Source organism: Ctenopharyngodon idella, chromosome 2, assembly GCF_019924925.1.
Source record: "Ctenopharyngodon idella isolate HZGC_01 chromosome 2, HZGC01, whole genome shotgun sequence".
NCBI lineage: Eukaryota > Metazoa > Chordata > Actinopteri > Cypriniformes > Xenocyprididae > Ctenopharyngodon > Ctenopharyngodon idella.
In genome coordinates, this window is record NC_067221.1 from 33,583,361 (window position 1) to 33,605,607 (window position 22,247).

General features: G+C 36.0%; 1 protein-coding gene and 1 long non-coding RNA gene across 3 annotated transcripts in view; one reads left to right on the forward strand and one right to left on the reverse strand.

The window, feature by feature from the left end:
- Positions 1-500: 500 nt before the first annotated feature.
- Positions 501-12,851, reverse strand: LOC127495326 (uncharacterized). Its single transcript, XR_007925107.1, has 3 exons — positions 12,736-12,851; positions 2,820-2,896; positions 501-1,177 (listed from the first exon to the last, which is right to left on the reverse strand). It is a non-coding gene; the product is annotated as an uncharacterized LOC127495326 (long non-coding RNA).
- The window catches only part of efr3a (EFR3 homolog A (S. cerevisiae)), a 54,217-nt gene continuing 44,775 nt past the window's right edge, over positions 12,806-22,247 (forward strand). For both annotated transcript variants that reach the window (XM_051862029.1, XM_051862036.1), the window contains exons 1-2: positions 12,806-12,944; positions 13,128-13,236. In XM_051862029.1, coding sequence (XP_051717989.1) covers positions 13,227-13,236 — 10 coding nt within the window. In that variant the 5' untranslated portion in view covers positions 12,806-12,944; positions 13,128-13,226. The remainder of the gene's footprint in view (positions 12,945-13,127; positions 13,237-22,247) is intronic.

Sequence of the window (22,247 nt, forward strand, 5' to 3'; positions counted from 1 at the left end):
AATATTCTTTCTATATTTTTCTTCAAAATTATTTTTATTGCCTTGTTAAAGGTGCAGTGTGTAAATTTTAGCTGCATCTAGCGGTGAGGTTGCGAATTGCAATATAGAGAAGCTATGGTGGCCAATACAGGACAAATATGTCGTCGCCTGAGACAGCAGAGAATAGCTAGTCAAGCAAGCGCGCTCTGTAGAGCAGTTTGTCCGTTTAGGGCTACTGTAGAAACATGCCGGCGCAAAATGTTGACTTAACATGTAAGGGGACCCGCAGTGTATGTAGATAAAAATGGCTTATTCTAAGGTAATAAAAACATAATGGTTCATTATGTAAGGTCTTTATACACCACTGGAAACATAGTTATTTATATTATATTGCATTTCTGTCAATAGATCCTCCTAAAAATGTACACATTGCACCTTTAATTATTTTGCCATTTTATTTTTTCTCGTCATATTTGCATCATTAGCTTGTTTTAAATTCAAATCATTTAATTATTGTCATAATGTGCATTTTTTGTCTTGCCTTCATTATTGTTAAGATAAAAAAAAGTTAAAACAGTTTTGTCAGTAATTTCATTAAGGAGAATAAGACAGCAAGTTATACAATATTGAAAGTAAAACATTTGAACATGATTAATTTGTTCTTTGATTTCCAACAAGGTTAAAGGTCACAAAATAAATGAGAAACTAAAAGAAGCCAAGAGGAAGAATAGTTGTTTAAAACTTAAGTTCCCATAATCCCACCCACATTTCTGCTTCCATGCTGTCTTGTGCATGCTTGCATGTGTTTGTTTGTGTGTTGTGTGTGAATGTGTGTTGGATTCAGCCACCTGTCAGCCCATTCTGCTGTTGATGTTTTAGGTTCCAGAACTGTGGGGGTGATCCATCAAATTCAGCCCTAGAGTCCAGCGCTGTTCACACATTCTGCCGTTACTATGAGAGACATGAAGAAGTAGGAAGGCGCAAGCAGGAAATCACAGTAAAAAAAAAAAAATCAAAAAAAATCACAGACCTATAATTAAATACACATATCTACCTGTTTCTGTGTCTCTCTCACCTGCTTCATAATTAATAGCTTCACTTTCTCTTTTTATAGCTCCATTTCCATGAACATTGCTCTTTCGTTTAGCCTTTTTCAACTTTTTCAACAAGAATTTTCCTTTCAGAGGCAGCCAGCATTCTGTGTGTGAGAGAGAAAGAGACAGTGGCAGTGAGAGAGAGTACACTTAACACAACTATAAATAATGAAAACCCTCCATATCAAATCTGTTCTGTTCATAACCCTGCAGCAGATCTAAACAGAACTACTCGAAAGAAGGAAGTGAAAATGAAAAAGAATATAATAAGATTTAAATTTGAATGTACACTACCGTTCAAATATTATTTATTATGTAATTTATTCCTGTGATGGCAAAGCTGAATTTTTAGCATCATTAGACCCTTCAGAAATCATGCTGATTTGGCGCTCAAGAAACATTTCTTATTATTATCAATGTTGAAAAGAGTTGTGCTGCTTAATATTTTTGTAGAAACCATGATACTTTTTTTTCAGGATTCTTTGATGAATAGAGAGTTCAAAAGAACAGCATTTATTATTTTAAAGGGATATAGTTCACCCAAAAATAAAAATTCTGTCATCATTTACTCACCCTCAAGTTGAAACCTGTATGAATTTCTTTCTTCTGCTGAACACAAAAGAGGATGTTTTAAAGAATATGGGTTACCAAACAGTTGATGGGCCCCATTGACTTCCATAGTATGGAGAAAAATGACTATGGAAGTCAATGGTGTCCATCAATTGTTTGGTTAATGACATTTTTCAAAATATCTTCTTTTGTGTTCAGCAGAAGAAAGAAATTCATACAGGTTTGGAACAAATTGAGGATGGGTAAATGATGGCTATCCCTTTAAATATTTTTTTTTTTTGTAACAATGTAAAAGGCTTTACTGTCATCAATTTAGTTGATCAATTTATTAAAAGTATTTAATACAATTATTTATTTCTCTCTCTCAAAAAATCTTGCTGACCCCATATTTTGAACAGTACTGTTGTGTATGTTGATATGTTATACAGTTGCAAGAAAAAGTATGTGAACCACTTGCAGAATCTGTGAAAATGTTAATAATTTTAACAAAATAAGGGAGATAATACAAAATGCATGTTATTTTTTATTTTGTACTGTCCTGAGTAAGATATTTTACATAAAAGATGTTTACATATAATCCACAAGACAAAAAAAATAGCTGAATTTATTAAAATATCCCCATTCATAAGTATGTGAACCATTGATTCTTAATACCTGGACGTTACCTGGCTATTATTACTTAGAATTTTGCATTTTCACAGATTCTGCAAGTGGTTCACATACTTTTTCTTGCAACTGTATATCAAATTGTTTAATATTTTAATGGTTTATATTTAAATGTATATTAGACTATATTAAATCTAATAAAATATTAAAGCTACTGTATAACTTCCATAAAATCAAAATTTACCCTAATGTACTTTCTTTAACATGCACAAACATGCAGCATTTTTGACCCTTATTAAAGATTTTAAATAAAGAAAGAATAGTCCTTTTGAAAAATCTGTTTAAAATCATCTATACTGACATGCTCTGCTTCAGTAATGACTTTTTCTTTTGACGGACAGCATCTAGGCTGTGAGGGTGGGAAAAATGTTATCAAACGCCAAATAGTTATTTGGACATTGTTTTAGAGTTATAGGTAATGCAGCATTTTAATTGTGGTTACTGTTGATTTGACGCAAAAAAGGTATGTAATAATAGCAAATAACAATTGATCTGAAAAAGAAGTCTTACTATTGGGATATGAGGAAATATTCTGGAGGGTATCTTGATCTTCAGTTTCCATGTCCTGGATTCAGTTTCAGTTGCACCTATTGTATTAAAAAAAAAAACAGACTTTGGGAAACCTGTTTGAAACATTATTTTTGCAATTCGGATTGGTTAAATTACACACTGCAGTTTTAAACAAAAGGATGAAAGAACAGAGGGGCAAATGTATCACATTCACATTCATGTACCTGCATTACCTCACATGTAAGGCCCTTTTATTTTATGGAAACGTATAACATCCTGAAAAATACAGCATAAGGTTGTAAATTATACTCATGTCAAAATCAAATCAAATGTCAAAGTCAAATGTGACAACTGTCCTATTGCAGAAGAGAAAAAAAAAGTCTGAATAGCACACTTTTGTCAATTTTTTTCTTTAAGGTAAAGTAAAATGACCGACCTTCACCTGTTCTCTCTACTGCAGTCTAACTATTACTGAAATATTCATGTTCGCTCAGAGTGTCCAAGTACTTTTGAAATGAGAAGCATTTTAGCTTATTTTATTCAAGGCTGCACAAAACCTATACAGTTGTTCCCTTCTTAATAAGGTTCAAAATCTTTTTCCATTAGCATGAAATATGATTAACAGTAATAATGTTTTAGGAAAACCACATCTCAGTCTCATAGCATTTTGCACAGTGTGAAAAAAAACCCCCCAGATAAATCCCTCACTTTTCACACAGCGGAACACAGGCAGATGCTAATTCCTTTTTTGTCGGCTCAAGTTAATTGCATATGTTTTTTTTAATCATTCAAAATAGAACAGTTATTTTTACTGAAGCTTACAACTCGGGATTCAGTGGGCCTGTGATTTTTTAATTCATTGTATGAAAGAAACACTACTCCATTTGTATTTCACATAAGAAATGAATGTTATATCTCATAACATTTTTATAAAGCAGTTTCAGTCATGTGTTGGTAATATTGCACACAACATCTCACCACTTCCAGAGACAATATTAATCTAATACAATGTTGTTTAAACCTTAATTGTGTCAAATTAAATATTAAGGATTATACTTGAATTATTAAATTGATGGTTTTAGATCTCACAGTCTCAAACACTGAATAACAAAACTTAAATTTCCTTAAAGTGAACATGAAACTTCGTTTATAAAATACTTCCACAATACAAGGCCGTAACCATTTCTTGAACACTGGGGTGGACCAAAGGTTGTTTTTTTGGGTGAGGGTGATGGGGGTTGAAAATGCAAAACGTTCCTTTTCTTGACACATTCAGTTATGAATCGCATGCATCATGCAAACTATAGCATATTTTCAATTTAAAATTGTTAGATTTTATTAAAAAAAAAGTTGAGTAGCTAGTTGGCATTACTGGATATTACTGTCAGTCATTTAACATTTCTATTGTGAAACATTTGTCAAATATTAAATGTTTAGCTATTACATCTTATCATGCAATCTTCCGCTGTTAAAACTGAAGCGTAACATTGTTGGAATTCATGCACCCGTCTTTTGTGAACAGTAAGGCCCGCCTTCTTTGATTTGATTGGCCATTGATTGGCCATCTCAATCAAATTTCTTTTGACATTTCAATGAAAGATTACGAAGGCAATCATTCTGTGTGCAGCACACACCAAAGTATTCTGCACAAGAAGTATTCTGACTTTAAAAGCATGACAACTTTCAGAATGATCATGGCAAATAAATTAATGAGATGGCAGAATTAACTCTTACTGTTGTACTAAGAGCACATACACACTTTACACTGATGAGCCAAAACATTATGACCAGTCACAGGTTAAGAAAATATTGTTGATCATCTCCTAACAAGTCCACATATTAAGGTCTGGGTAGATTCGATGGTAAGCAAACAGTCATGTCTAATAATCAACATGTTGCATGCAGGACAAACGGGCAGGAATAAAGATCTGAGCAACTTTGACAAGGGCCAAAATGTTATGGCAAAGTGATTGGGCCAGAGTATCTCTGAAACGGCAAGGCTTATGTGTTGCTCCCGGTCAGCAGTGGTGAAAATTTACCAAACGTGGTCCATTTTCCGGATGGCTGTGTAAGTGTGTGCCATTTACCTGGTGAAAAGTGATGGCACCAGGATGCACTGTGGGTTGACGACAAGCCGGTGGAGGGAGTGTGATGCTCTGGGCAATGTTCTACTGGAAAACCCTGGGTCAAGCCATTCATGTGGATGTAAATTTGACATGTGCTACCTACTTAAACATTGTTACAACCAGGTACATCCCTTCATGACGATGGTGTTTCCTGACGGAATTGGCCTCTTTTAGCAGGATAATGCACCCTGTGACGCATTGTTCAAGAATGGTTTGAGTAACATGATGAAGAGTTCAAGGTGTTGCCTCGGCCTCCAAATTCACCAGATCTCAATCCAATTGAGCATCTGTGGGATGTGCTGGACCAACAAGTTCGATCCACAGCGGCTCCACCTCGCAACCTACAGGACTTGAAGGACCTGTTGCTAACGTCTTGGTGCCAGATACCACAGGACACCTTCAGGGTAGCATCCATTGCGGGTCGGCGCTGTTTTTGCAGCACACGGAGGACCAAAAGCATATTACGCACAAGGACATAATGTTTCGGCTCATCGGTGTACACTGCATTAGACAATAATAACATTACAAGGATGTCAAAACAGCAACCGTAGGCATCAATTGACCAATGAATGGCAATTTCAGAATGCCGAGTTGAGAAATCCAATTCGCTGTATTCTTGGTTGATTTCAAACTGATCCTGCATCTTTACACATTCCAGTTCATTAAACTAACACTCAGCTTTACATTTCACCTTTCTATCTCTCCTCATCTCAGAAAAGATCTCTGCATTCAGCTCTGATGCATCCGACTGGTTGCCTACTCATCACCCCAGAGCTCTACCTCGAAAGTGCTCGTCCTCCCCCACGGAGCTGCTCTACAGTTATATTACAAGACTCATTCTTAATGACTAGCGTTTCCTGACAGGTTCTGTCTGTCCTGCATCATGATCTTGTTATTATTCCTGGCACCGGGGGTCTAAATTTAGCACTTGACTTGCATCCTTTGCTACCTGTCCTAGTAGTTGCCACTTTATATATATATGCATTTTCTATTAAGCCTTCTGAGAAAGCATCTGCTAAGAAAATAAACCTAAACAGGCTATAGTAGAATCCCATGGTTAGTATGAAAGAAATGGAAATGCAGTTCAAAAATAGCATGATAATAAGAAAGATTTTTATGTTGCACACAGCTAAAAATATTACATAAATTCCCATTCAATTCAATATATTGTAGTCAGCAACATTTCATGCCCTTCATGATCTTCATGATCTTCATTCTTTTGGAATCTGCTCTGAAAGAATGATCTGATCTCACACAATAATAATGTTTGTGGGCGCTTCTCTGGCATTTTACAAAAATAAGATGCCCAGTCATTCAGCTTTATTTTTATATAAAATCACTGTCATTTTGAATCATCGTGTAGGAGTCCCGTTTTTTTTCTTTATCTTGTCTGGGTTTATCATGCGTGTTTATTATGCAATCCATCCATAAATCAATTCTGACTGAAGACCACTGAATAGACATTGGGTTCAAATGCAATGAGTTTGTGAAAAATGTCAAACCCCCTCTGGAGAGAAAAAAATCAAACTGTCTCTGTTTTTCTGACACACAAATAGTTGTTCTATGGGTCAACATTGATCTGAAGCTCGGTGTGAAGCTTGTAGGTGGAAAAATGGAAAACCTTAAAGGTGGACATGTCGTGTAAGTACGTAAATAATGGGTGAACTGTACTTCAGATTGACTCATTTTATAGGTTAGGTATGAATTGAAAAATTAAATCTGCATGTTTTCTATATTTTACAGAATCTTAATTTTATTTTAATTTTATATAATAACATCAATCTTAATGGAAAATAACAGCATATAATATATATCATGTCACATAAAATATGCATTGCTAGTCCCAAAATGAAAATTCTGTCATCATTTACACATCCTCAAGTTGTTCCAAACATTACTTCTTCCATAGACAACAAAAGAATGAAGAAAGTACCAAAAAAGTAGTCTGCGCAAGTATCACTTGTGCAAAACATTCCAAATTTCTGAAGCCATACCATAAAACAAACCAAAATTGAAGTTGTTAAACACTGAAAATGCAAATGACATTCCTGAACATTCTCCACAATATCTACTTTTGTTTTCAGATAAGAAAGAAAATCATACCATGAACCTGGTTTGGGTGGATAGCTAGGTATGTTTCAGTTTAGTTTGCGCCAATCCTGGGTATTAGGCACTGTCGTGGAAATTCTCAATACAAATCTGACTTCACCACTGACAATTTAAACAACTCCTAGTTGTTAATATAATACTACAGTATCTCGAGGTAATTCTCTGAATTCTTGAATACTTAGAATACAATACAATACTATACTTCCCTGAAGTATGGTGTCGGCGTCCCGTCAAGAAGCTACTATCACTACCTCAATCACACTTTGGCTGTTACATTTGTTGTCTTTTGAGTGTAGGATCTTCTATTTCTTAGCTGCGCAGCATATACCTGACACGACTTCCAAGTTTCTCTTTGTAGAAATGAAGTTTTATTTACGGTCGGGAGATCACTGGTCAAAACATCCGAGCGAGTCTCTCTGAATAGAAAGATACATGCAGATTTAAGTCTTACAGTTGAGTAAAAATCAATGTCTTCTTCACTGTGATTTGTTTTGGTGATTGGTTTGTAATGATCTAAGCTAATCATATGACTGGTCTTTGAACTGAGCATCCTTAGTCTGCATTTTCTGTACATTTCATGTTGACATAAAATATTTCTATCACAGCACCATGACAGTGGCTCGGCTTTTAGCGGTGTTCATTGCCATAGTAACTTAAGCTCCACCGCTAACCTGCTTCAGGGCAGGTTATGTTCTGGGTTGAGAGAAAACTCAAACTGAAATTGGGCCAATCAGCTGTGAGCAAAGTGACACGTCTGATGCAATAAAATCACTCCCCCAGTTTCTCTTGCTCCAAATTAAAGGTCATTACTAAAAGATTTTTAAAGACAAAATCGCCTGCTTTAAAGGATTAGTTCACTTTAAAATTAAAATTACCTCATGATATACTCACCCTCAAGCCATAGGTATACATGACTTTCTTCTTTCTGATGAACACAATTGGAGTTATATTAAAAAATCAGCGCTTTTCATATCACAAATATGCAGTGTTTTCAACCACATAATGTTTATTTTAGGTTTCAGACATTTAAATACACATGAGTACTAGCAAAACAATACATTTAGTTTGTAAAATACACACTAATGTCTATAGAAACGGCAATAACAATCCTTTCCATTATAATTAGATGACACGTTTTATTCATATCAGGTACACATTGTGTAAGTAACTTTAAAGTTTACTCTATTCTTACCCAGTTCACTTACTTTCATGTATTTCGGGAGAAGTGGATGAATTCACATGTTGTAAATCCAACAGATCCAATTCTCTGCGCGGCGCAAACTAACATGGCGGCGCCCATTGCGCATATAGCTCAACTAACGCGATCGTTATTAAGGTGTTTAAACAGCAAAACACATCCACTTGCACATACTTGACAATCGGAATATCAGATATTTTATGCTATGGTTAACAAATCTATGAATATTTTGAATAAAAAAGGAAAAATGAAATAAAAGCAGATCAGCAGTCATACAGCGCTGCAGTGTGACAAGCGATGATGCGTCACCATGGAAACAATAAAGTGGTACGTTCTAAATAACGGTCGCCTTGAAAAACTCACGCTGGGCCAGAATATTTTAAACTTACGTGTGAAAGGGTTAAAAAATGCATTCTGAAATGAAGCAATGTATTTGTGTAAGAAAAATATCCATATTTAACAAGTTATAAAGTTAAATATCTAGCTTCTGCCAGACCGCCTTCTGCATTTAACTTACGAAAAAAGACGCAATGTCAGTTACGCTTTTTTCGTAAGCTGAATACGGAAGGTGTAGGACGTCACGCGTTTTGAACTGTGAGAGGAATTACACTTACCTAAGTTGAATACAGAAGGCGGTCTGGTGGAAGCTAGATATTTTACTTCATAACATGTTAAATATGGATATTTTTCTTACACAAACGCATTGCTTCGCTTCAGAAGGCCTTTATTAACCCCCCCGGAGCCATGTGGAGTACGTTTATGATGGATGGATGCACTTTCTTGAGCTTAATACTCGTTGCCCCCGTTCACTGCCATTATAAAGCTTGGACGCATCAGGATATTTATTAATATAACTCAGATTTTGTTCATCAGAAAGAATAAAGTCATATACACCTAGGATGGCTTGAGGGTGAGTAAAGTTTGGGGTAATTTTCATTTTAAAGTGAACTAATCCTTTAAGCCACTGGTCTCAAACTCAATTGCTGAAGGGCCACAGCTCTGCACAGGTTTGCTCCAACTCTAATCAAACACACCTGATCCAGCTAATCAAGGTCTTCAGGATTACTAGAAACTTCTAAGTGTGAGTTGGAGCTGGTTGGAGCTAAACTCTGCAGGGCTGTGGCCCTCCAGGAACTGAGTTTGAGACCACTGCTTTAAACGATGATTATTTATTATTTAATATAAATTATTTTAAAAGATTTATATATTATGTATATAATTATTATACCCCTAACCCATTACATATGAGCAATTTTAGTTTAACAATTATTATTAAGCATTCATTTTAAATTAATATAAATAAGATTTGGAATCGATAGATGTGAGCTTACATGTTCGAGCGTCTGTACATATTATCAAATATATAAACTAACTTCACAAGTTTCACTTGCACTCATATAACAAGATATTTTCTTCTTGCTGTGTAAATGCATTTATATACTTCATATTCTTCAATCTCTTAATCTTTGGCAGAATCGTCTTGCAAGAAGAAGTTTCTCTGTGTTTCAAGGCATGTGATTGGCTGTTCACTATACTGATGTCATATTGTGCACTGTATTGTGCTCCTTGAACTCAGGATTAAAGCCTGAGTTGACAGAGAAAGTTGATGATTAGCGTCATGGTACCAGCAAAGCCTGGGATGGTTTAGTTTTGTCAACTCAAAACTAATCCCATAACCCTGAGTTTTTTCAGCTACCATCATAGTGCGAGGCCCAGGTGAGTAAATATCAACAGATTGTTGTTGTTTTTGTTTTTAATAAACTATTACAACCTTACCTCTCTCCTGAATATTCAGTTAGTAGTACTAAAACATACTAACATACTATTCAGGTAATTTTAAACTCAGCTCTAAACCCTAAATTAGCTCTGCAAACAAGTTCTCCAATCAAAGAAATAATATGCAAGTTATCAAATCAAGAAAACATTTCCATATATATTTCCACACTGGAAGTCCCGATGTAAAAGTTTGAAATGTACACAATTAGGTTTGAGCTTCACATGATTTCAAGTGTATTAAATTACTGTCTTCAGTTTGATTAAGAGAATAAGCATGAGTATGTGTAGGTTTGTCTGCATGTGGGTAGCTGACAAATAATATATCCATTAACTAAAATTAGTTAAAATTATGATTTTAGGTTACCATGCATATATGCAAAGGAAAGTGTTTAAGACGCAATCACCGCAATGCATGTGTGTGCATTCAATATTCAAATAACTATGACACTTTACTGATTGACTGGCAATACCAGCTGCACACAGCTACAGCATTACTCAATCAATCAAACTGCCCAAACTTTCATGCTTCATTAAACCACCAATATCAATGAGGCAGAAAATGTGTGTGTGGGTGTGTGACCACAGAGAGAAATCACATCACACAGATTTGATGGAGATTATTGGTGAAATAGGATTATTTGGCCAGCATTTCAGTAATTATTATGCAAATGTTTGCATCTGGATCTCAGCCATGTATTTGTGTAACAGCATTGCAGTATCCTTTAGCACAGTGTTTAACATTTGAGCCATAATACAATGTCAAAGCATTTAGTTACAGAGAATTGTATGTGTGCATGAGTGAGTGATTGAGATGTGTTTTCAGTGTTTTAACAGATGCTTGGATAAAATGGAGCTTAATCACGCATAATTCCTGTAAAGCAAAGGTCTTTATCTTAATACTGTGTATTCTCTCTCTCTCTCTCTCTCTCTCTCTCTCACACACACACACACACACAGGTCCTCATAGCTTTGGCTGTTTGACTGGATGGCTTCAGCTTATCCTAATATAATCCAGTTATACACAGCAGGTCTGACACAGGCAGACATTACTGAGCTTTGTATTATTATACATTATGACCACTGTAAATGATCGGATTCTGTCGTAATGAAATGGCAGGCTTTTGTAACAACAAAAACATCACCAGCCAGTTGCAACAAACCCCCAATCCATCAGTAATACCCTTAAATTATTGCAAAGGGTTTTCCACACTGAAGGGGATTGTTGTAACTGGGTATATGTGCTCTGAAGTTTTAACAGGTCAGGCCACAGGTTTGCATATTAAAGAAACCGTTCACTAAATAATTAAAATTGTTATCATTTACTACATATCATGTTATTTCAAACCTATATTACACATTTGTTCTTCTGTGGAACACAAAAAGAGAAATTATGAAAACTTGAATTATGTAGGCATGTTGTACTTTTTTCCATTCAGTTACAATGAATCAAACCAAAGCTTTCAAGGTTCAAAAAGCACACAAAAGCCTTATAAAAGTGGCCCATATGACTATATTCCAAATTTTCTGAAACCATTCAGCTTTGCACAAAAAAAAAAAAAAAAACAATTTTAAAAGTTATTCACTGATAATCTTTCATTAAGTTGAACTTGAGAACCGGATCAGTCAAATTTGTGAACAAATTAGTGAGAGCGGTTTTATAAACCTGATTGAATGATTCATTGAAAAGATCTGACTCAAAAATTGATTGGTTCATGAATCAGCTTCTGTCATAAACTCACATAAACAGACCAAGGGAAGCTCAAGTATGCATGTAAAGATTTATTTTGTGAATAATGAATTAAATTTCGATCTGTTTCTCACACAAATCTATCTAATCTTGAAATCTTTACTTGGAATATTAGCAAAACTGGGTTGCAAGGTATACCAGAAGAACCATGGAAAAGTTTAGAAAGAAAAAAAGAATTAACTAAATAAATAATAATAATAAAAAAAGTAAAAAATAATTAAAATGAATGAATAAATAATTTGATTAAAATAAAGAAATAAATGATAAATTCAACCATACAGTACTATAGTAAGTAGAAAAAAACATAATGTAACAAAAAAAGTTGTAACATTTCCAAATAATATTTCACACATATTTAAAATATTAATTATAAATTCGTCTTTATACATGAAAATATATAACTGACTTTACATTTTAGGATGGGGTTCCCTCGCACAAGAATGGTCATATTTGAAGGTCCGTGGCATCTAAAAGATTGAAAACCCTGGGCTAAACCATATTTATGATGCTTCTATGGTGCTTTTGTGTCCTTTTTGCAGTTTGAAAGGTCCCATTTATTGTACTTGCATGGAGGAGAATTAAAAAAATCTCTTAAAGGGCCATACAACAAACAAAGTCATTATTCATTAATGAGTAGCCTAAATGATGAAAGAAGGATGAACTATTCCTTCAAGAAGAGCTTGAGAGTGAAAATATTCTGGTCACATGCCATGTAAAAAACTGAGAGGTAATAGAACTTTTAATTACTTTTTATTCACCACCCCTCACACACACACACACACACACACACACACAAACACACATATCTGAGCAGTTCATTAACCTGAATTAAAGGCAAATGAGATTGCCCTGTTTATTAATTTTAGAAGCTGGATAGGGGAGCAGATAAAATTCACACACATTTCCAGAGACTTGTTTTTATAATTAAATAAAATAAAACAACTTTTCTTTTCTACCCACCTGTTCCACTTTATGAATCCCTGCAGCGTGTGTTGTGTTGTGTATGTTTTTTTTTTTTTTTTTTCAAACTCGACGCGTGCGCTGCGCGCGCTCTCCTCTCCTCTTCTCCTCTCCGCTCTCGACTATCACTTCCGTGTTGGCGTGTCCCGACGTCACGCGGAATGTAAAGCAGGAAACGCGGATGTGTTGCGCTTAATCTGCATCTACAGGTATTCACACAAAACTCTCTTTCTTTACTTCTTTAATTCTTAACAACACAGACACAGTACCGCCATGTTTGATAATGTGTGCTCATAGCCGTCAGTTTAAGGTAGATATTGTTGACGGGTTCTGATCGGATTCGTTTAATCCGTATGTTTGTACGTGTGTGTGTTTGTATGTTTGTGATCCAGCCGTGTTCTGATCCATATGTCGAACCCAACCCCCCTTCCAAGCTGATCTGATCCAGACGCAGTGCTTCGGACGCGGGTTGGACGGAACCGAGTGGAGGAATGCCTGCTGGTAAGAACCCGAACCCGCGCCGGTCACAGCCTCGACCCTCTGTCATTAACTTAAGACGGTTTATGCTGCAAATGTTCTGCTGCTGCTGCAGTGTGTATGTGAGAATGATTCAGTGTCATTACTGGGGTTCTGCTGATCTCAGCTCTTCAGTGCTGCTTCTGCATTAACAGAAAATAACTAAAAATTGCTATGGTATCACAATGGTTTTGGTTCTCTTAAGTACCCTAAATACCAAGCTACATGAATATGTGAATCATTCAGTATCATGGTATTCCCAGGGTTCCCACGGTCATTGGCATTGCAGTTTGTTTTACCCATGATCCCATGCAGGACAGTGACTCGCGTCTCACTCTGTTGAGGTGTTGGCTCTGATGCCATAGACCTTGTCAGCAGGTGGCACTGGCATGTGATTTAGTGACAGCACAAAATCCTACTCAGCAGGGTCCAAGACGGACATCTTACATAATGTATTTGGACGTCTATGATTTTAGTGTTTCTGAAAAGCTTATGAGAGTCTCCTGGGGGGTGTACTTGATTTTGTCCATTGGGAATTAATTGGATGGTTGTGGTTTGCTATTGCTGTGATCTCATGTGAGTGACAGGTTATTGATCCGCCCTCACACCAATAAACACATCATCAAAGAAGAGAAGAGATGTAGAGGGAGGGGAAGTTTAGGAGGACACATGAATTTAAAAAGTAATGATGTGCATGGATAAATCATTGATAATAAACACTGACTACAATATTCCATTAACAATAGAATTTTATTTTTATTTTTTTTTTATGACGACTTTGATATTGATATTGTGTTGTTGATGTTGTTGTGAAGTAGCTTGCAAGATTGCTTTGGTATTGTTTAGTTTCAGTTTGGCATGTTTTTTAATTATTGTTTAATAATTTGCCATATTGTATGTAATTTTCTGGTGTTCGTGAGACTTTGATGATGCTTAATTTGTTTTTGCGCAATGTTTTTGCGATGTCAAATTCATAAATGATGATAAAATTATGTGTACAGTTTGAATTCTAAGGGTGTGACGATACACTTAGCTCACGAGATGAGATGATACGTGATATTGGGCTCACGAGAATGAAACAACGATATTTTAACACTATTTTTAAGAACTCTTCATTGACAAAAGATATGAACGGAAGAATAGTATTTTTTTCTATTTGACTGAAATCACAAAATTCAAAACAATGCCATGCATTTTAACAATGTTTTAACTAATCTAGGGCTGTCACTAACGGTTATTTTGATGAGTAATTTGATAATTTTTTTGTGTGGTAATAGACTAAGTGAACAAAAGCCTTTCAAATGACTTAAAATACATATATAATAACAATAAGAAAATAATAATGGGTTCAAATAAAGTATCAAAAGCAAGTAATTATTTGGTTTTATTGAACAACACTGTTAAAATACATAATGTAGAATACATAATATAAACTAATCAACCCAGTACATTATGTATTATAACAAATGCCTGCAGAGGGTGCCAACGGCCTGCTGATTGTTGTTGTTACACTTTACAGCATGATCAAATCCTTGTTTATTGGCCAAACATTTAATTCAAATGTCCACTTAATCTTTAATATTTGGCCACTTCTTTACGATAGAAATGCTACAGCCACTGTAATTTCTTACATCAACATCAAAGATCTAGGGTTTAAACTTTTATTTTGAAATCTCGTTGAATAACAATGTGCATATTTGGAAACATATTGATGTATTCTCCTATGTTGGTGTAGGTTTATAAATGATTTACGTTACAAATCTGGTGAAATGGCGCACATTGCACTCCCAGATGAACGTTATAAACAGCTCAAACTTATGCAGAGATGGAGTTTGTTCAACTGAGCTGCTGAGACGTGCTCATCAGTGTTTAATGTCACAGTCACTCCCATCGTGTGTAAATAACATAAAGTAGTCCTTCACACTGTTAGCCATGCAAATATATCTAATGCTAAACAGTATAAGCAAACTCTAACGTATGTTTATTTGAGACATTTCTACCATTGCACACAGTAAGTTGCCATATTGTACAGTTCTAATGTTTTGGTATTGTTTACTTTATTGTTATTCGTTTGGTGTTTGTGACATTGTTTAGTTTGTGATGTTTAGTTTAGCATAGTATGTAGTTTTGCGTGCCATTTGTGTACGTTTTGGTGTTAATTAGTTTGCAAGACTTCGATCAGTGTTTTTTTGGTGGTGGGGGGGTTGATTATTTTGCTGTTGTTTGTTGTAACATTTGGGTAACGTGATAAGGTTAACGTGATTAGTTAACTAGATTAGTTAACATGAACTAACAATGAACAATACTTCTATAGCATTTTTAAGTTTTTACTGATATATTTTCAAGATAAAAATTTTATCTGTTAACATTATTAGTTAATGCACTGTGAACTAATATTACCAAATGTTAATAAATGCTGTAAAATAGTTTATTCATTCATTGTTAGTTCATGTTATTTCATGCATTAACTAATGTTATCAAATGAGACCTTGTAGTGTTACCAACATTTGTGATTTTTTTTTTTGTTGTTGCTTTGGTATTGTTTAGTTGGAAATGGTGTTGGTGGTTTAGTTTGGTGGGTTTTTGGCATTGTTTAATTAGCCATATTTTTTCTCTGGTGTTTTGGTGGTGTTTACATTATTGCTATTGACTGCTGTTTTGTTTGATGTTTATGACATTGTAGTTTATAACATTTAATTTTGCGTGAAATATAGTTTTGTGTGCCATTTAGTTTGTCATTTGTGATACAGTTTAGTGTTGCATTGTTTGATCAGATTGCATAATGTGTAGTTTGACGCAGTAGACTAGACACCCCTAAGGGTTATTGCTGCTGACGCTCTGCACTCAGAAGAGAAGTACAACACACACACACACACACACACACACACACACACACACACACACACACACACACACACACACAATCTGAGAGTAGGGTGACCTCTCCACTGAAGTACAAACAACTCCCACACCCCTCAGAGGGAGTATGATAACCTCTCTGCTCTGACACACACACAGTCTATTTCTGGGCAGTCAGGACCCTGTAAGACAAGCCCTTTATCCTTGACATGGGATGAGAGAGAAAAAAGGAGAGAAAGTGATTCTGTAAATGGTCTATGAGGCTGCATTCAGACTACTGGCTGGGGTGGGCGTTATGACCAAAATCTTATATCAAGATAGAAGTAATTTTATTTCATGATAACAATATATATCACAATATTGTTATTTTTGCTTTTTATATCATCAATTTTTGATAGCATTGAAATAAAAAAACACTGCATATCTTCACTGTGTAAATTAAATATACATTTAATCTTATTAAAACGAGACAAAATTGATTCAGTCAAGAGCATTGAGAGATTTTCTCTTTTTAGTTGATTGATTAATGTTAGTGACACAGATGACACAAGGTTTAATAGTAGGGCTGGGCGATAAAACGATAACGATATGTATCGCGATGATACACGTGATCGATATCAATAAAAAATGTGTTCGATAAAACGTTCGATATTTTTTTTATTCTTCGTCGGAAGAAAACAGAGGTTGCGAAGCAAGTTTGGTTGCATTAACAAAGGCACTCACTCTCTGGTAACCTAGCAACGTAGGGAGTGACACGCTAACAGCCAATCATGTAACAGTATCAAGTTTGGTTGCGCCATATCGTTGTCTCGTGCTGGTCTGCTGGATTCCTCTTCAGTAACCGGCAACTGATAAGCAGAAAATGTGTGCCGCAGCGAGCGAGGAAATTGTAAATAAAAGAGGAAAAGTCAGCTCGCCAGTATGGCAGTTTTTTGGATATTATAAGTCTGACCGTAGTCAGACCAATGTCGTCTGCAAATTATGCAAGACTGGTAATACCACGAACTTGATGTACCACCTTAGCCGCGCTCACCCTTTGGAGCACAGCCGTATTCAACCAGCAACATCTGTAGCTGCAACACCGCACAACATTTTAATTATTTGAGTTTTCCATGGTTGTTGGCATTTCTGTCTTAATAACTGAGGGGATTATGATCAGAGGAAGGTTAAGTTTAAAATAAAAATGTTTAAATGTAATATATTTTTCTCCTGGTCCTTATTTTAAATGGGTCAGAAAAAATTATCAATAATTATCGATATCGACCGATATGAAGCACTGATATCATGATACAGTTTTCAGCCATATCGCCCAGCCCTATTTAATAGGCAGCTGTCACTTTAAGACCGAATGCATGGATGCAATATACTGTTACACATGCATTTTCTTTCTCAACTGTTTAAATTAACTTAAGACATGTATCTAGTATGTGTAAGTATGTGTATTTAACTGTTTAAGCCCATTTAGGCAGCAAAAGAACTTGGTTCAGTGCTTGCACGCTCTATGAGCAGTAGGGTTGGCTTGATACCAAAATTTTGGCTTCGGTACAATACCAGAATCTAATACCCTAGTATCGGTCCTAAATTGATACCATAGGTCAGCACCATCACCTTACTGACTTAGCGAAAACTCCCACTATAATCAATTAATCTGACAACACTGCAAAAATGAATGTTTTTTTATAATGAAAGGATTCACGAGCGTGCTTTGACTGAACTCTAAGAGCTGACTCTAGACAAACTCCATTTTTCAGCAGTGTTAAGTGGATTCAGAGCAACTTAAACACATCTGATTGACCATTATGTTCACATGCTCAACAGATATGTCCATGATTGGCTACAATGGTCAACGCTGCAAAAAAACCCTGTTGTAAATAGAAACCTTTGACACTCCAGAGAGCTTGCACAAATACACACAGATGCATTAACATTATATAGTTTTCACATGCAAATGATAAGCTTTCGTGACCACGCAGCACAGAAATGTCACTCGTCCTAAATATCTAGTGGTTGACAAATTTCGTATAAAGATATAGTTCTAAAAATCATTCTAAATGTAAAAGAATAGCAGAGTCCACACCACATCTATAACAATGACACAGAGTAAGGATATAGTTGGAATGACTTTCAGAATGATTTTCCAGTTAATGAATGATAAATACATTGACAGCCAATCAGAATCCATCCTGCTTTAAAGAGCTCAAGCATTTAAAGTAGCAGCCGACAGAACTGCAGCGTGCACTTAAAATAAACAGAAAAATATTGTGTGCTGGTTTGGGCGCTAATATAGTTATCGTTATATTAATAAAAAACTTTTGTCAGCTACAGCTAACACTGATCTCCGCTAAAATAAGGAGAATGTCCACTTGGTGGCGCTATAACGGGGAAAAAAAAACATTAAAACGGCTCTAACTACACAGTCATTAGTCCGATTGATCTGAAACTTGGCATGCAGTGTCTTGGTCGAAGGTGCCATGAATGTCTATGAGGACCTTCGCGTCTCTCAAAAAACATGGCTGCCATTGGCCTATGAAATTTGAGAACCTGTTAAACCAGGTTAATGGAGGCCGATCAAAACAAACTTGGTGGGCCTGTTTGACTCTTGACTTTAGCGGTCTGTGTGAAGTATGAAAGAAATCAGCCACCGGGTGGCGCTACGTATCACACTAAACAATATTCATAGCATATGTTGAATCTCCTCATTCTCCATAACTTTGCCTTAAGGTCCTAGGTATTTCACTCAACCTCAAAACCACTGCAGTACAATTTTCTAGATTTTTTTTAGGTCAATAATTATCAAAAACTGTTGAACTTTACCATTTGGATAGCCATAACAGGATCATTAGGAAAACGGCTATCTCCAAATGTACCCAAAAGCTTATAAATCTTAAATGCTTTTGTGTCGGCCTAGACCCTAACACCATAGATGGCATAAAGGTCTTAATACGCTTGAACCCCGATAAATGCTGCTTGCAGCTTTAATTATTATTATCATTATTATTATTTCAACTTGAGTTTGCACATTCTTAACAGTTTCTGTTGGCAGCAAAGCCTTGGCAAAACCTGACTTTGGATACAGAAGTCATTGCTTGCTAGTTTGCAGTTTGCACACCCTGCTGAAAATGAGAACTGCTGTTTCAGTGTGATTTTATGCCGTTTTGTTCTTTCAGTTAAGATATCTAAGCAGCAATATGAGATGTTAAATGTTTCTCATATTGCATTGAAGATTGCAATTTCGAAATATTTGTAATATGGACCAAATCGTACAGACCCAGTCAGTTGTTACTGCCATTTAGATCCGATCTGTTCCAAAAAAATCATAATTGATTGATAGTTTAAATGCAGTTTACGTGTCTGTGTGCATGGAACAATGACCAGCCTCTCTCTCTTTCTCAAGGGTCTTTCAGCTTCTCTCTCTGAAGGATCCCTCTCTGTTTATCTCTCTCTCTCGCTCTCTCTCAACAATCTTTCTCCCTCTCTCATGGCTTTGAGATGATAATGTTCACGTTCGCAAAGCAAAGTTTGATCTTCCGTTGGTCGTTTTGAGTGCATGAGAGAGTTTGATCTGTGTGTGTCTGTGTGCGTTTGATCTGTCATGTGTTTTGTATTGGTGTTTCTCGCTTTCCTTTCAGCAGTGTCTCATTCATATGCGCAGTGGACGATGTGTTAGTGAAGATTCTGTGTGAGGGAAAACATCAAGGGAAAGCGGCGGCGTGTGTGTTTTGTGTTGGTCGACTCAAGAGTATGTGCGCGTGCATGGTGGCATTATTCAGACAGATGCTCGTGTTGACGCTGCGGTGAAATATTCAGTGTGCCAAAACATCAGCATCATCAGAATTAAACACCTCTCTGTCCTCATGCAGATGCGTGTGTGTGTGTGTGTGTGCGCGCGCGTGTGTGTTATAGAATATGGTTAGACTTCCTGCACTGTACAACACCTAGAGAGAGAAAGATAGTAAGACAGAAAGAGAACGATTGTCTCCCAGGTCCAGTGAGCGGGCACAGACATGGACTTAGAGAACGCTGATGCTGGTAGGTACGATCGGCGTATGTTTGTGCTTGTTGTTTGTCCTTGATTGCTTCCTTTCATAAATTTTAAAGCATGAATGATATATATAAATATTTAAATATACAGCTTAACAGTTTGTTTTGAATTTCTTAAATGGCAAATTTGTAGGGGGAAAAGCCTTGATTTGAATGAACAATTGACCAATATATCGACAAGGCCGATATTTGGCCATTTTGAAGTCATTGGCCGATAACAGCCTTCCTGGCTGATTAACAGAAGTACTAGTTCCCCTTTGTGCCAAAGATATCCTGAATGTGTATGATTGTAGCGGTGATAATTTAAAGTAGATCAATTAAAACACTTAATGTAAATTAAATCTAAGTCTCACAGCACGTTGTCAGCATATTAATAAAAATACATATAAATTTAAAAATAGAAAAGCTGATTAATCTCACTAATTGACCATTTGGTTTTTGAGTTAAAATGACATTTAGCCCTTTTTCAATTATGTAAACATAATTGATGAATTAAAAGCTAGCAATAAAATGAAGAAAAAGCAACTAACTGTATAGGGTTTGTATAAGGTTTAGTAAATGTTTTTTTTTTGTTTTGTTTTTTTAGGTTCAGTACTTCAATTTTATGCTGTTCAGGGTGTTATGTTCTCAGGTCATAGTGATAGTCATAGTCAGGTCGTAGTGATTTAATTTGGCAAAAAGATTTTTACCTTTTTTGCCTTTAAATGTGTAGTTACAGGAGCACTAATTAAACACCACTGTTTAATTTTGGCCGAAAATGAAAATTCTCTCTTTTTTTTTCAGTATTTATTATATTATTAATGACAACGCTGTCACAAATCAGATGTTTTATCCCATCTATTTAAAGTGAAAAAAAGAAAGTGAAAGTAAAGTGATGTGTAGCCAAGTATGGTGTCCCATACAATGCTCTGCATTTCACCCGTCCAAGTGCACACACACAACATGAGCCATTTTTGCTGCGGCACCCAGGGAGCAATTGGGGGTTAGGTGCATTGCTCAAGGAAAACTCAGTTGTGGGTTATGAGAGTGGAAGAGAGTGCTGTTCATTCACTCCCCTCACCTACATTTTCTGCCGGTACTGAGACTCGAACCTGCGACCTCTCTAAGGCCTAGTCCACACGTACACGGGTATTCTTATAAACTGAGTTTTTCCTCTGTCGTTTAAAAAAAAAAACTGCGTCCACACAAGCACGGTTTTGAAAAAATTAAATACACGCTATGAAGCGCTGTCAAAAGCCATATTGGCCAATCAGAAGCCTGGAAAAAAGTTTATTACTGGTTCTGGTAGGCTGCTATTAACATTGTAATTTCATTAAGCAATTTATTACTAATATTATTATTATTATTATTATTATTAATTCCATAAACCAAAACAATGCAACGAGACATATTCATTCAAAGTAAAAAAAACAAAAAAAACCCATTGTCATAAGCAGTGACCTGCGTAGTATTGCATTCTGACGCCTCTGTTCTGCAATATAATGGGAGAGCTGTGCATGTATCTGTACATGTTATAAGCTCTGTTAGCTGTTAGCAGCAATATTTTGGCTGCATTGTCCATTGCACAGACTCGCCTCACATAAACAAAGGAGATAGTGGTGCAAAATCTGACGTCAAACAAAGGAGATAACAGCGCACACTCTGATGTCACTGGCTAAAATCTCCGGTTTCACCGTCTACACGACAACGCTATAACCGGAGTTTCTAAAAAAGGACGAACGGCCAAACCGCATAGAAAAAACTGCGGTTTTGAAAATACCCGTGTTCGTGTGGACAGGGCCTAACCATTAGGTCACAAATGCCCCTAAATTTACATTTAATTACAGGGATAGTTCTTCCAAAAATGAAAATTCTGCCAACATTTATCTACTCATCCGTTCTCATGTCCTTTCAAATTTGCTTGACTGTCTTTCTTTTGTGGAACATAAAAGGCAACGTTGTATATTTGGTTTAAAAATTGGGGGTTAAAGGTGCAGTAAGCGATTTCTGAAAAAACGCTTTTGAAAGTGGATCGAATTGAGCACCACAACAAACTTGTAGCCAATCAGCAGTAGGGGGTCCACTCATGATGGGGGAGGAGAGAGAGTGAGCAAGAG